The sequence below is a fragment of the Centropristis striata genome, chromosome 22 (genome assembly GCF_030273125.1).
Source record: "Centropristis striata isolate RG_2023a ecotype Rhode Island chromosome 22, C.striata_1.0, whole genome shotgun sequence".
Lineage (NCBI taxonomy): Eukaryota > Metazoa > Chordata > Actinopteri > Perciformes > Serranidae > Centropristis > Centropristis striata.
Genome location: NC_081538.1, coordinates 710,126 through 724,685, shown reverse-complemented (window position 1 = coordinate 724,685; position 14,560 = coordinate 710,126). Strand labels below are relative to the sequence as shown.

At 38.1% G+C, this 14,560-nt stretch overlaps 1 protein-coding gene across 1 annotated transcript in view; it reads right to left on the bottom strand.

Moving 5' to 3' along the window:
* Positions 1-10,122, bottom strand: part of LOC131960514 (ankyrin repeat and sterile alpha motif domain-containing protein 1B-like) — a 105,613-nt gene extending 95,491 nt beyond the window's left edge. Inside the window, exon 1 of the mRNA XM_059325750.1 lies at positions 9,289-10,122. Within this exon, the coding sequence (XP_059181733.1) occupies positions 9,289-9,531 (243 nt within the window). The 5' untranslated portion in view covers positions 9,532-10,122. The remainder of the gene's footprint in view (positions 1-9,288) is intronic.
* Positions 10,123-14,560: the final 4,438 nt, after the last annotated feature.

Genomic DNA, 14,560 nt, shown 5'->3' with positions numbered 1-14,560 from the left:
AACTATGTGATATGAACCCAGAGAGATTTATCACCAAGCTGCAGTTCCCAGAAAAGCTTTTAATTCTTTAATCTGGTTGTTTTGTTTTTTACGCTCTGCAGCTTTACTGTCTCAGTCTCACCTCTCTCATTACACAGCACAGACAGCTGTTTCACACTAAAAGCTCTGATAAACACACTGTAAAGTACCTGTCGAGCATCAAATACAAACAGGCAAAGTTAGAGAGGATTCGGGGGAAACACAGTGAGGCATTAAGCAGCTAAAGAGACAGATATTTCCTTCAGGCGTCAGCAGAAACCAGAACAGAAAAGCAGAGTGAATATTGGATTTATATTCACGCGGTGGCCAGAAACAAAGCGTCAGATAAATGACAGTGTTGCCTTCAGGCTGCTGGATGTGTAAATACAATAAAGTTTCTCACTTACAGTTTTTTATTTATTTATGTTATACTGATTTATGTCTTTACAGTTTGTTGTGTCGTCCCAAGGTGGCCAGAAAACATATTGATGTATTACGGTTAATTGTTTTTTATTAAAAGGAAGAAAACAGATATGATCCTATGAGTCCAGAGAAGAAGCTGTTTAGATAGAAAATGCTTTTATTCTTCTTCAGGAAGCACTTTGTTTCTATCTTAACAGATATTATAAGAAAGATTTAACATGCATGTTGTCTGACCCCCCCTCACTGAACACAATCTCACAGTTCAGATCATACAAACTCAGTTGATACGACACATTTTGGACAAATAATGAAGCACAAAATGACCCAAAAAAGAAACCAAATGACCAAAAAAAGTCACAAAATGACCAAAAAAAGTCACAAAATGTCTAAAAAAGACACAAAATGACAAAAAAAGGAAACAAAATGAACAAAGAAGACACAAAATGACCAGAAAAGACACAAAATTACCAAAAAAGTCAGCAGAAACCAAAACAGAAAAGCAGAGTGAATATTGGATTTATATTCACGAGGTGGCCAGAAACAAAGCTGCAGATAAATGACAGAGTTGCCTTCAGGCTGCTGGATGTGTAAATATAATAAAGTTTCTCACTTACAGTTTTTTATTTATTTATGTAATACTGATTTATGTCTTTACAGTTTGTTGTGTCGTCCCAAGGTGGCCAGAAAACATATTGATGTATTACGGTTAATTGTTTTTTACAGTGGTGGAAGAAGTATTCAGGTCCTTTACTTCAGTAAAAGTACTAATACCACACTGTGAAATTACTCCACTACAAGTAAAAGTCCTGCATTCAAAACTCATTGAAGTAAAAGTACAAAAGTATCAGCATCAAAATGTACTTAAAGTATCAAAAGTAAAAGTACTCGTTATTCAGAATGAAGCACTCAGATTCTTTTATATGTTCTAAACATATTACTAAATTATTTGCACTGATGCATTTAAGTAAGTAGCATTTTACTGTTGTCCAGGTAGGGCAAATTTTAACTATTTAATATACTTTTACGTGGTTTAATTTATAAACATGCAAATTCACTTTAAATTGATCATGTTTTTATGTTAAATCTTGACTTGAAAAGTAACTAAAGCTGTCAGCTAAATGTAGTAAAAGGAGTAAAAAGTACAATATTTGCCTCTAAAATGTAGTGGAGTAGAAGTATAAAGTTACATATGTGGAAATACTCAAGTAAAGTACCACAAAATTTTACTTAAGTACAGTACTTGAGTAAATGTACTTAGTTACATTTCACCACTGGTTTTTTATTAAAAGGAAGAAAACAGATTTGATCCTGTGAGTCTAGTGAAGAAGCTGTTTAGATAGAAAACGCTTTTATTCTTGTTCAGGAAATACTTTGTTTCTATCTTAACAGATATTATAAGAAAGCTAACATGGCTGTGGCTCTTTTTGTGCTGTGATGCAGATTAAAGTGATAGTTTTGAGGTTTTATTGAGGTTGTATGAAGTGCATATCCATAGTCAGTGAATTAGCTATCGTAAGTTTCCATTAAAACATATTTTGATGCTAAATTTTGAAATGCTGCATTAAAGAAAATGCGAGTTAGGGACGTTTGCATCAGCTGGTTTAGAGCAAATAAACAAAGCTGCATTAACGGAGAACCGTTTTTGGTAACTTGCAGATTTAAGAGATTTAAAGTAGCAAATCTGCGTGGAAAAAAGTCTCAGATTTATGAGAAAGAAGTGGGGAAAAAAGCAACTTTCTCGCAGATTCACCACTTTAAATCTCATAAATCTGCAACTTCTTTTCTTGTAGATTTGCCACTTTAATCTAGTAAATTTGCAACTTTTTTCTCCACCCCATTTTGATATATGTATGATATATTGTTAACAGTAGAAGTAGAAAAACAACAAATTGAAGAAATTAAATTAATTTGGGCAATTTATAACTGTTCTTTCATGTCAGAGTGGAAACAGCTGATCAGTCATGTGAGTTAAATGTTTGCTACGTCAGAATTTACTCTGAATAAAAAACATTCCCATCTCCCATTTAGCACATTAACTATTTAAAAAAAAAAAAAAAGACAAACAACCACCTCAAGCGAGCTTAAAAACTATTATGCACATTTTTTTCCCCATCAAGGTTTTTCTCATGCAAATCTTCAAAATGTGCACCGAGGCTGAGCAGTGTAGCGCTGAGGGCAGCAGAATGTATTTTAGCTAGCTAAAAACAGAATGTGTTTAGGCGTTCGCTATATTTAGAATATTTCTGCTGCTTTGTCTTGCTGTCAGACAGCCTGTTTATGTTTAAGATCATGTAGGGGAGCTGCTATCTATGTTCTCTTCAAGGCCACCAGACTCTATAGACTAAAGCAGTAAATGTGAAAAACAGGAGTCTCTGTTTGACTTCGGCCTTGATTGGTTACTTTGTTTCTGTTTTTGTTTCACTTTGGTGTATTAAAGATGAGTTTTCTGTGCTGATACTGTCTGTCTGCCTCTCTAAAGCAGTAGTAAGAAACCTTTATGAGTCGTGACCCCCAGTTTAACATGCATGTTGTCTCACTGAACACAATCTCACAGTTCAGATCATACAAACTCAGTTGATACAACACATTTTGGACAAATAATGAAGCACAAAATGACCCAAAAAAGAAACAAAATGACCAAAAAGAGTCACAAAATGTCTAAAAAAAGACACAAAAGGACCAGAAGAGACACAAAATGACCAAAAAAGACACAAAATTACCAAATAAAAGAAACCTAAAATGACCAAAAAAGACACAAAATGTCTAAAAAGACACAAAATGATCAAAAAAGGAAACAAAATGACCAAAAAGACACAAAATGACCAGAAAAGACAAAATGAACAAAACAATACATAAAAATGACCAAAAAAGGAAACAAAAAGACCAAAAAAGACACAAAATGATCAAAAAAAGACACAAAATGATCAAAAAAAGACACAAAATGACAAAAAAGGAAACAAAATGACCAAAAAAGACACAAATTGACAACAAAATGATCAAAAAAAGACACAAAATGACCAAAAAAGACATAAAATGACAAAAAAAAAAGACACAAAATGACCCCCAGGTTGAGAATAGCTGCTCTAAACTGCCGAACACTTTCTGCTGTAGTAACACACTGACTAAGGATAATAAGTACCTCATACGGCCCCGCTTCAATACATTTGAATTATCTCTTTAAGTATAGACGCTGAACACAGAATAAAATATCTCTATATGAATATATTTTCCTTCTCTCCTACATATATAAACATGATGAGCCTCCATCAGTGTCCTTCATATCAAACACCGTCTCATCACTCTAGCAGCTCTCGTCCTCTGCTGGCGGGTTAAGGTGACCAGCCACGCCCCTTTAATGGCCCCATTAGCGGTTAGCGCTAACGGTGAAGTGGAGTGCTGCATGTTTATGTGTCTATGTGCATGTCTGCATACGTTCCTATGCAGCACATGGAGCCTTTTACTGCCATGCACTGATACAAATCAGAGTCCAGGTCAAATTAATTTGCAAACCAATCAGTTCTACGGATGAACTTGAACTGGCCCTGGAATGGAAAAATAAGAAAGATTTAACTTTCTAATGCGCGGACTAGCTTCAGTTGGAATCCACCATTTAACTGGATTTAACTGCATTTCCTCGTTCTGAGTGGTGCTGAAATGAATTTGACCCGAACCTCTCCTTGAAGAATCCACAGCCGACGATAAAAAGGAGCGCTGCAAATGCCAAAGAAATCCCTGCAGCCTGCGCCTCCACTGCATTAATATCAATTTGTGTTAGCCACAGAGTTTCCCCAAGGTCAGAAACATCAAGTGTTATCCTGCTGAATCACAAAAGCTTTAAAAAGGTTAAAAACTCCTTTAAAAACAACTTCCAGCAGAGAAAGACTCTTGTAGAAAGTCCCAGTCACATAAAGGGACTTTGAAGTGGCCATGATGTTTGTTAGGCTGTTTCATCTCCAGCTCCTTTCACTATTAATTGTATCCAAAGGCGGTTGCAGAGGAGATGACTGAGCTATTGAGAAACATTTGAAGACACGAGGGGCGAGGCCGGCACAGAGGAGGATCCCCGAGTCTCTCAGAAGAGCTGCCAGAGACGGTTAGCAGCCCGACTAGCTGCTAATGACAGTTAAGAAGGTTTGCACGCTGATTACAAGTGTGAGTGTAAAAAGAAGAGGCTGTAAATAATGGGAGGGTTCACCTGGGGACGTTATTAATAGAGAAATAGAAAATACTAATATATTAATAGTTGCTTGGACGCTCAAACAGTGATTCTTACCTCCACTCATTCATAAATAAAGTTTCTATTTAACACAGGAGAGCATTGGACTTTGGATTTTAAAGTTTTCTCTGCAGATTGATACAAAGTAATCTCACTAATCTCTCTCTAGGTGTGTGGCAGTGAGAGAAACTGTCCTCTGCCTCTATTTATTCTGTCCTTTTTTCATGTTGCTGTGTTCAGGACGTTTTTGGATGTCAGCCTTTGTGTACGAAGCTCCAGAAATAGAAGAAACGCAAATACAGTGAGGACAAAGCTTGTTAGGACACCAGAGAGAATCTGAATGGGTTGAAATTTAAATGGGACAAAGGTTGTGATGAAGGAGAGGTTGGGCTGATTTGGTTCATTTGTCAAATCACAAATTGATCAAAAAAGACACAAAATGACCATAAAAAGACACAAAATGACCAAAAAAAGAAACAAAATGACCAAAAAAAGACACAAAATTACAAAAAAGAAACAAAATGACCAAAAAAAGACACAAAATGATCCAAAAAAGACACAAAATGACCAAAAAAAGACACAAAATGACTAAAAAAAGACACAAAATGATCCAAAAAAGAAACAAAATGACAAAAAAAAGACACAAAATGACTAAAAAAAGAAACAAAATGACTAAAAAAAGACACAAAATGACTTAAGAAAAGAAACAAAATGACTAAAAAAAGACACAAAATGATCCACAAAAGACACAAAATGACCAAAAAAAGACACAAAATGACCAAAAAAGACACAAAATGACCAAAAAGACTAAAACACATTAACACATGAACACTTTAACACAGTCAAATCCTCCACTGATGGATGACTGTGAAAGTTATTTATCTGTATTTTTTTTTTTTTTAAACCCTCAGAAATCATGTTTACTGAGTGACTTCTTGTGAGAAAGTTTTACCTTTTTTGTGAAGCAGAATACACAGATATGATGTTAAAAGCTTTGTTTATGCTTGAATGTGGTTTTAGTTGTATGACTGTGTGTTTTCAGTCTGTTCTGTTTGTTTTCAGTCCAGTTGATGGTTTAAGTTTGGAATAGTTTGGAGACTTTAAGTTTGGAGAGTTTAAGTTTGGAGAGTTGAAGTTTGTTTGAGCGTATCCTGAACTCATCAGCGAGAGTTTATGAATTCTTTATGTGCTGGAGGAGTCAAGAGCATTTCCATTAAGTCTTGTTTTTCCTTTCCATCCAAAAATGCTCTTCATGGTTTCATCCATTCATCAGCATCAACTAAACATCTTGTAAACAAGCTCAGTGTTTGATCTGGATTCAAAACTTTTTCCTCATTTTTGAAGAAAAATAAGAAATCTAAAGATTAAAAGGCAAAAATGAAACACCAAAGTACAGTTTATATGTTGTTCTACCTTTTCATTTACAAGTACCTTCATCATTTCAAGTATTAATTGTAAAATGATGTTATTTTCACTCGTCTATGTTTTAATATTAACGCTGGGTAATATGAGGCCACATTTCTCTCGACTCTACTGAGCGTTTCATCTCTTTCCACTCATGGTTTTGTTTTAAAGGCCTGCAGCTTTACTCTTATTATTTCACTCTCATCAGCTTTGTTTGCAGCAGCAGCAGGCAGTTCTTATTAAAACAGCTCTGATAAACACTTTGTTACACTACTGGCCAAGCATCAAACAGCAAACAGACAAAGTGAGAGTCTAGCTGAGAACATGGTTCAGTTTTTAGCAGCTTTAAAGAAAGATATTGAGATGGTGAAACAGAAGAGGAGAGGGATTGGTGGACTAAGAGGCCAGAAACACGACTGCTACTGAATGTTAGTGTAGCTCCATGTCTGGGCAACTTTATAAAGATAATAATAATTTACCAAATTTCCCTTCGGGGATGAATAAAGTAATCAATCTATCTATAAAGTAATGCCATAATATCTGTTGCTGTTAAGGCCTTTTGTGGCCAATATAACATCAATTAGTGTTGATTTAATATTTGATTTAGTTACATTACATTTTAGTTTATATGAACTTAAATACAATTTTAATAACTATTGTTATTCTTTCTCTTTTTCTTAAGTTTTCCTTGGGAAGAATGTTTTAATATTAAGTGGAGTATGCACTGTAAAAAAAGATAAACAATAGCTACTCAATAAAACTGAGGCAACAGATTGCAGGCAATATTATTAATTAAATCTAACTACGTTACAAGTTGAGTTAATAACTTAACAGGAAGTGCCTGTCAATTAAAAACTGACTAATTCTATTGTGTTGGATTCATTCAAAATTCTCTTGATTTAGAATTACATACACATAAAAATTATATTTAATGTGATAAAAAAAGTAGATTCTATCTCAAACATTTTTATATTAAAGTTACTTAAACAACTGCCTCAAAATCAAGGACGCATTTATATTTAAAACATTTTATCAAATATATTAAGTAAAATGAAATGACTACAGAATAATTTATTACAGTATGTTGCTTTTTTTTAATGGGTTTTTATTGATTTTATTATCACTGCTTTGCAATCAGCTTTCAGCTATTTTTTTAATGCATTTGTACTTGTTTAACAATTATTATTATTATTATTATTATTATTACATTTCAATTTATTATGATTATTAAAATATATATATTTTACTTATTTACTTTCTATTGATTAATTATGTTTTTTGTTTGTTTTTCTAACTTATTGGCATTGACTTATATATGATGCTTACATTGTGGTATGTGTTTTACTTATTATATATTTTTATATTATTATTATTATTATTATATACTATATTATTATGTCCTATAGTTAAATCATGTTTATGATGAAATTAGTTGTGAAATGTGTAAATAAATAAAAAGGAACAACTGAAGTTAGTGTAGACAAGAAAATCAGGTGAGACCAAGATGTATTCTGTCAAAAAAGTTAGGTGGATAAGGCAAATACTGCAACAATATATATGTAAAAGCCTTACCTAATACATATTTTGGGTAAATAATTCCCTGTAGATGTGTTTTAAAAACATTTTTTGCTGGAGGCGAGGATTTCATTTTATGATTCAGTTTATTCTTGCTAATTCCAGTTATCAGTAACTGGTGGTTTCACACCACTTGCTGTAAATATCACCACTTTAATGCATTAATTACATGTATTATTTACTTGTTTATGTGTCATTACATCATTTAAGCTTTACTGAATTGAATTAATGAGGGAAACAAACAAGTCACAAGGACGGAGGAGAGGATATTGATGAAGCTGTGTTAGTCAAGGACTGGTTCATATGGGGGAAAAATGCTAATTATCCACTGCAAAGAGCTGAAATGTTCAAAAATGTTGACACACATAAACACACACAAGCACTAAAAACACCATTAATGGCAACTTTCCATCTACCCTAAACCCAATTAAGCTGCATTAAACACTTAATGATGCTGCAACGTGTGGCCAAAATATACAGATTTGCAGTGACCACGTGAGGGAGAAAGAGAAAAAAGAGACAGAGATGCTGTGATTTCATCCTGTTGCCAGGGAAACCAAAGGAAAGAGATGCAGGTCACACTGAGTGGAGGACCAGAACACACACACACACACACACACACACACACACACACACACACACACACTTACACACATAGAGAAATGCAGATTGAAATGCCTGCTTGTATTCTGAGCTGACCTCCAGTTAAAGAACGTTTAACTGATGCAGTCAAATTGGCATAATTGAAGAAAAAGCTGCCTTATCTAAAAGAAAACACATTCTTCTTGCCTGTTTGGTGAAATAGTATAAGTGCTTTACTATTTTAAACCCTTTGGATAAACCCCAAAACCTTTTTTTTCTCTCTTAGCGCCTGAAAAGTTGCCATTTTCCCCAACAGCAACAACCTGCAACTCCAGATAAACTCCTCCAGTCAGCAACCATCTGCTGCTGTCTCCCATCTCTCAATTTGGCTTCTCCTCGTTCCCCATTTCATCTTCCACTTAGCCTCTCTCGCTGTGGTTATAAGTCTTACTACCACACACACACACACACACAGCCATGCAAACATCAAAAGAGTTTCTGAATGTGAAATGACCCAGCGAGTTTCTCTTCCTACGTCACTGTACATGAAGGGATTATTGCATAAAAAAAAGAGGCTCAGGTTGCTTCCTGATCCTCAGGCTACAGGTGGTTGAGTTTCTGTGCACGTTCGTGCAAAAACCTCTAAAGGAAGTGAGGATTCTGACGTGCATATTTAGTGTAGCTGGAGCATGTATGTCTGCAGCCTGATGCTGGAGATGCGGCGTAGGATTTCTGTGCGTAGGAGGACCTCACATGGCACCGGCTGGGAGAGGCAGAGATGATGCGAAAGGAAGAATGAGAGAGAGAGAGAGAGAGAGAGAGAGAGAGAGGGGATGATACGAAGAGGAGGAAATCCAATAAACGAAAGAGATCAGAGTAAGAACGGGAAAAAATAGTTGCGCTAATCACTGCAAAGGAAATGAGACATGATGAGAGAGAGAGAGAATACATTTAAAGCACAAAAAAAGAGAAAACAAAGCCAAAGAAAAGACTAAAAAGATGAAGATCTCCCATTATAAACTCTCCACTGCCGGCTTTTTACCCCTAAAAAGACTTTGTGCAACACTCACCATGAACTGGACGTTGTCGAAGCCGTTGGCCAGCAGGTGGTTCTCGTACTGGACCAGGCCGATGGAGTCCAGCCACTGGCCCACGGACTGCAGCGGGCAGCGGGGACCTATGAGGGGGTGGAGGGGCAAACGCTTCAATAAGGAGTAGCCGTCCACACGGTAGCAGCGGCAGTCCGGCTGAGACAGCTGGCACTGCCACATCATGTTATGGCGGGCAAAGTGGCTGTCGAAGGAGCCCGCCATGCTGCTGAGGAGTCTTTTGGCAAGGCAGCAGAATAAAAGGGGGGAAGGCAGGTAAAGGAAAGGGGGGAAAGGTGAAGAAAGAAGGAGGAGGAGGAGGAGGAGGAAGGGGAGGCTAGGCTAGAGGCATGGTGAGGATGGAGGGGTCAGCATGCAGGTAAAGAGGAGGTGAAGGCGTCCAGATGTTGCTTTCTCTCAATCCAGCCAGAGGGAGGATGAGGAGGGGGCGAAGGCTGAAGTTGTATCCAGAAAACAGCTCCCGTCCTGGGGTTAAATCCTGCCACAGAGGGCTGTTTTCATCAGACTGGAGCTATAATAGATCCGCCAGCAGAAGCAAAGCACTGAGTGTTTGTCGCGCACAGCAGCAGCAGCAGCAGCTTTTTCTGTTTCTCTTTCAGCTGTTGCGCTCGCTTGGCTGCTCCCCGGAGTGTGTGCGCTCGCTCGCGAGTGTGTGTGTGTGTGTGTGTGAATGTGTGTGTGTGTGTGTGTAAGAGAGAGAGAGAGAAAGAGCGAGAGCTGCCTGCGCTGTAGATTTCTCTTTATCAAGTACTCCCACTCTCATCTGTATGCTTCTGCAGCCTCCTCTCTCTCTCTCAGAGCTGCTTTCCTCCCTCATTCCCTCACTCTCTCTCTCTCCCTCTCCCTCTCTCTCTCTCTCTCTCTCTCTCTCTCTCTCTCTCTCTCTCTCTCTCTCTCTCTCTCTTTCCTCTGTCTACCTCCTGTCTCTATCTTCTCTCACGGCGTCGATCGTCACCCTGCTCTCTCCATATATCTGGCTCGCTCTGCTGATAATAGCCATCACAACAGCTCCAGCTTCTTTGTCTGCAAGAAGCCGAGTTCCCTCCCACACACACACACACACACACACACACACACACGGGGTGTATGCATGCAGCCACATCTATCTATATGTGTGTGTGTGTTGGTCTGCGTGTGTGTGCTGCACCTGTATGTGTGTGTGTTGGTGTTGTGGGGGGCTGTTTCTGCACAAACAGGATTTCTCCGTGCTGTAACCATGGTTAGCAGAAGCTTTGCATTCATAGATGAAAAGAGAGAGGGAGAGAGGGAGAGAGGGAGGGATCAGGAGGTGGAGGACGGGGGAGTTAACAGGGAGAGGGGGATGAACGCAGTAAATAGAGATGAGTAGAGGAGGATTCAAGGTACGCAGGTGAAAAAAATGAAGGAGGAAAAAAAAAACAGGGATTTGATGCGCACAAGAAAGTCACAAAGAATCAGAATCACCATAGACTCTTATTCTAACTCAGGTCTTATTTTTGTAGTTTTGGCCATCATTCTCTAATGCAGTAGTTCTCAACCTTTTTGAGTGGCGACCCCCAATTTAATATGCATGTTGTCTGTCACTGAACAGAATCTCACAGGCACAGTTCAGATCACCCAAAAAAGAAACAAAATGACCATAAAAGACACAAATTGACCACAAAATGATAAGAAGACACAAAATGAGCAAAAAAAGACACAAAATGAGCAAAAAAAGACACAAATTGACCACAAAATGATAAAAAAGACACAAAATGATCCAAAAAAGACACAAAATTACAAAAAAAAGGAAACAAAATGACCAAAAAACCCCCACAAATTGACCACAAAATGATCAAAAAAAGACACAAAATGACCAAAAAAGACACAAATTGACCACAACATGATAAAAAAAAGACACAAAATGACCTAAAAAGACATTAAATGACCAAAAAGACTAAAACACATGAACACTTTAACACAGTGGAGACAGAGCTGACTTCCTAAATGATTTGCCGACCCCCAGAAATCATCTCGCGACCCCAATTGGGGTCCCGACCCCAAGGTTGAGAATAGCTGCTCTAATGGATAAAGCTTTTAATGCAAGGTAAGCAGGAAGAGTATTATTATTCATAGTTTCTCTGTGCCTCCACCTCTCAGTTATTAATCAGTGACCTCAACAAATTCTGTTTACAAGCTTCCTGTCAACCAATCAGCATGGAGGATGTTTCACTATCTTACCTATCTTTAGATTCAAATGTTTTCCACTTGTGTGATCTTCTTCCCTTTCTTTCTCACATATATAGTTGGAGTGAGCATGAAGCTCAAGATTTTCTTGCCAACGACTCCTTCCATGAAGTGGTTTGGCAAAAAATAAACCAAGACCTTGGACCTTGACTTTCTTCAGTTCAAGTTCAGGACCCTTTTGGCTATTGGTAACCCCTTAAAATTAAGCTTTTTTGTGTTTTACTTGTGAGACCTCGCCAATAGTTGCAAATGTCTATGGGTCAATAAAAAGTTCACCAGAATTTAACTGTAAAAAATGATAAGACTAAAAAGGTAATACTACCAATCATCGACAGAAGAAAAACAAAGATTATAGGACTGTCCAAAAAACCTAACCTTTGCCTTTAAATATCATTTTGCACAGCCAATACTTTCCTTCTGTAAATCCCTGGAGTTATTGCATGACCTCTTTAGCCTTTGAGGGTCTCCAGTTGGCAGCTATCGACTCTACTGGCTGATGGATAATCCCACTGCTGGTTTCTTGCCCTGTTGGACTTTATTGCAGCGGTCCATCTCAGCAATTACATTCATAATAACCAATAGAACTGAGAGCCAAAACTACCCAAATAAAACCAGAGTAAAAATAAATTATCCTCCTAGTTAGATGTTCTAACATACTGGTGTGTATTTTACCTGCAGTGTCCTCCTTGATGTCCAATCCGCTGCCTATTCCTGCCCCGATGGAGCTCATAATCTTGTCAATCTGAACAAATGGGAGAGACAGAAGCAGAGTCAGAGAGATGTACGGCGTGTTCAAGGGAAAGTCGTTTCCCAGTAATAAGGCTACCCCCTATTTCTGGATTCAAGTGTCACATAACATGATCATTACGGCAGCCAGCGCTCTGAATGTCAGTCATTCCCCCTGTGAATTGAAAAAAGCATGGAGGAGCAGCAGCAGGGCCAAAAAAGTGTTATCAGGAAATGCACAGACAGCAGAGATGAAGGGAGAGAGATCTGAGGAGCTTCAGTGGCTTCATTAGTGTCCGGCTGCTCGTCTGTGACCCTGGACCTGCTGCTGACCACTGAACATCCGTCCACCGGGCAGGACTGCTGGCGCACCGCGAGCATGGAAAACCAGCGACTGGTCTGGAACCAGTGTTTAACCCTTTATCAGGCGAAGAACTATATTTGGTAACTTCAGTGGATATCAAAATGGGGTTGAGAAAAAAGTTGCAAATTTACTAGATTAAAGTGGCAAATCTACAAGAAAAAAGTTGCAGATTTAAGAGATTTAAAGTGGTGAACCTGCGAGAAAAAAGTTCCTTTTTTTCCACTTTTTTCTCGTAAATCTGTGACTTTTTTCCACGCAGATTTGCCACTTTAAATCTCGTAAATCTGCGAGTTTTTTTCTTGTAGATCTGCCACTTTAAATCTAGTAAATTTGCAACTTTTTTTAAATTTTGGATATCCGCTGAAGTTACCAAATATGATTCTTCGCCTGATAAAGGGTCGGAGAGATGCACATGCGGTTTACAAGCTGGCAGGCTGTGACGGTGCAGCAGCAGGGCCAAAAAAAGTGTTATCAGGAAATGCACAGACAGAGCAGAGATGAAGGGAGAGTGATCTGAGGAGCTTCAGTGGCTTCATTAGTGTCCGGCTGCTCGTCCGTGACCCTCGACCTGCTGCTGACCACTGAACATCCATCCACCGCGCAGGACTGCTGGCGCACCACAAACATGGAAAACCGCCGACTGGTCTGGAACCAGTGTTTAAAGGGCCGGGTCGGAGAGATGCAAATGCGTTTTACAAGCTGGCAGGCTGTGACGGTGCCATTATCTTAGTCGCCAATTTTTGCATATGCCACTGCACACAAAGTACACATGCAGCAATGTGCCATCTAGAGCAGGGTTCCCCAAACTTTTTTCGGTGGGGGCCACATCAGTTTTTCTTTCTGTGATGGGGGCCGGGGTCAGTCTAAAGTTGGAAGTTGTTGCGTCTCCCTCTGTAATCGTTGACCCACATGTTTTGCATACTGCAATTTGTTTTTTGTTGACTACTTTTTTTGATTTGACTTGATTGTTGGTGTCATTTTTGCCATCTGGTGCCATTTTTTCCAAGTCACGTAACTTGAGTCCACACTTCTGACCACTGCCTAGATTGGTCTGTTCCCTTGGCTGATTGCATAACTTAAGTGATTTAAAAGGGTTAAGAACTAACAAAAATAACAAACAAATAAAACGATCGAGGCAGCAGTGGACCAGCAACTTTTACGTTCTGAGCTAAAATTACTGTTTTTGTCAAAGGAGTCTGGTGGCCTTGAAGCGCGGAAAGATAAATGAAATGGTTTCAGTTTCCTGTTAGAAAGGACCGTCTGACGACAAGGTGAGGTGGATGAAATATTCCATACATAGTTAAATTTAAACTGATGTAAATTCTAATTATGCTAGAGTACATTATCTAAGGCCACTTATTCAGGTATTATGCAGCCCTTATCATAGCAGGTCCTCCATGTTGTGTATTAATCATTTTCCACTGAGGAGCTTTTGATAAGCCTCTGTGCATTTATATTTGTGCATTGTCGTGCCATGCACCCCAAAAGACAACACAAAGTAGATAAAAATGTACTTGCATGTTATTTGTGGCCACTTATACCATTCGTCCTCCGACTCGTTAACCCTTTATCAGGCAAAGAACTATATTTGGTAACTTCAGGTAATATTTTGAGAAAAAAGTTGCAAATTTACTAGATTAAAGTGGCAAATCTACAAGAAAAAAAGTCACAGATTTAAGAGATTTAAAGTGGCAAATCTGCACGAAAAAAATCTGCGATTTACGAGAAAAAAGTGGGAAAAAAGCAACTTTTTTCTCCCAGATTCACCACTTTAACCCTTAATAGGACACTAATAGGACAAGTATTGAAATACTTGCAAATTCCAAATTTCAACCCTAGAGAATATTGGAGGATATTACATACTGCCAGAATGTGTAAAAAAAAACATATGAAATAATATTTTGAGAAAAAGGTTTATGAGATAAAAGCGGCAAATCT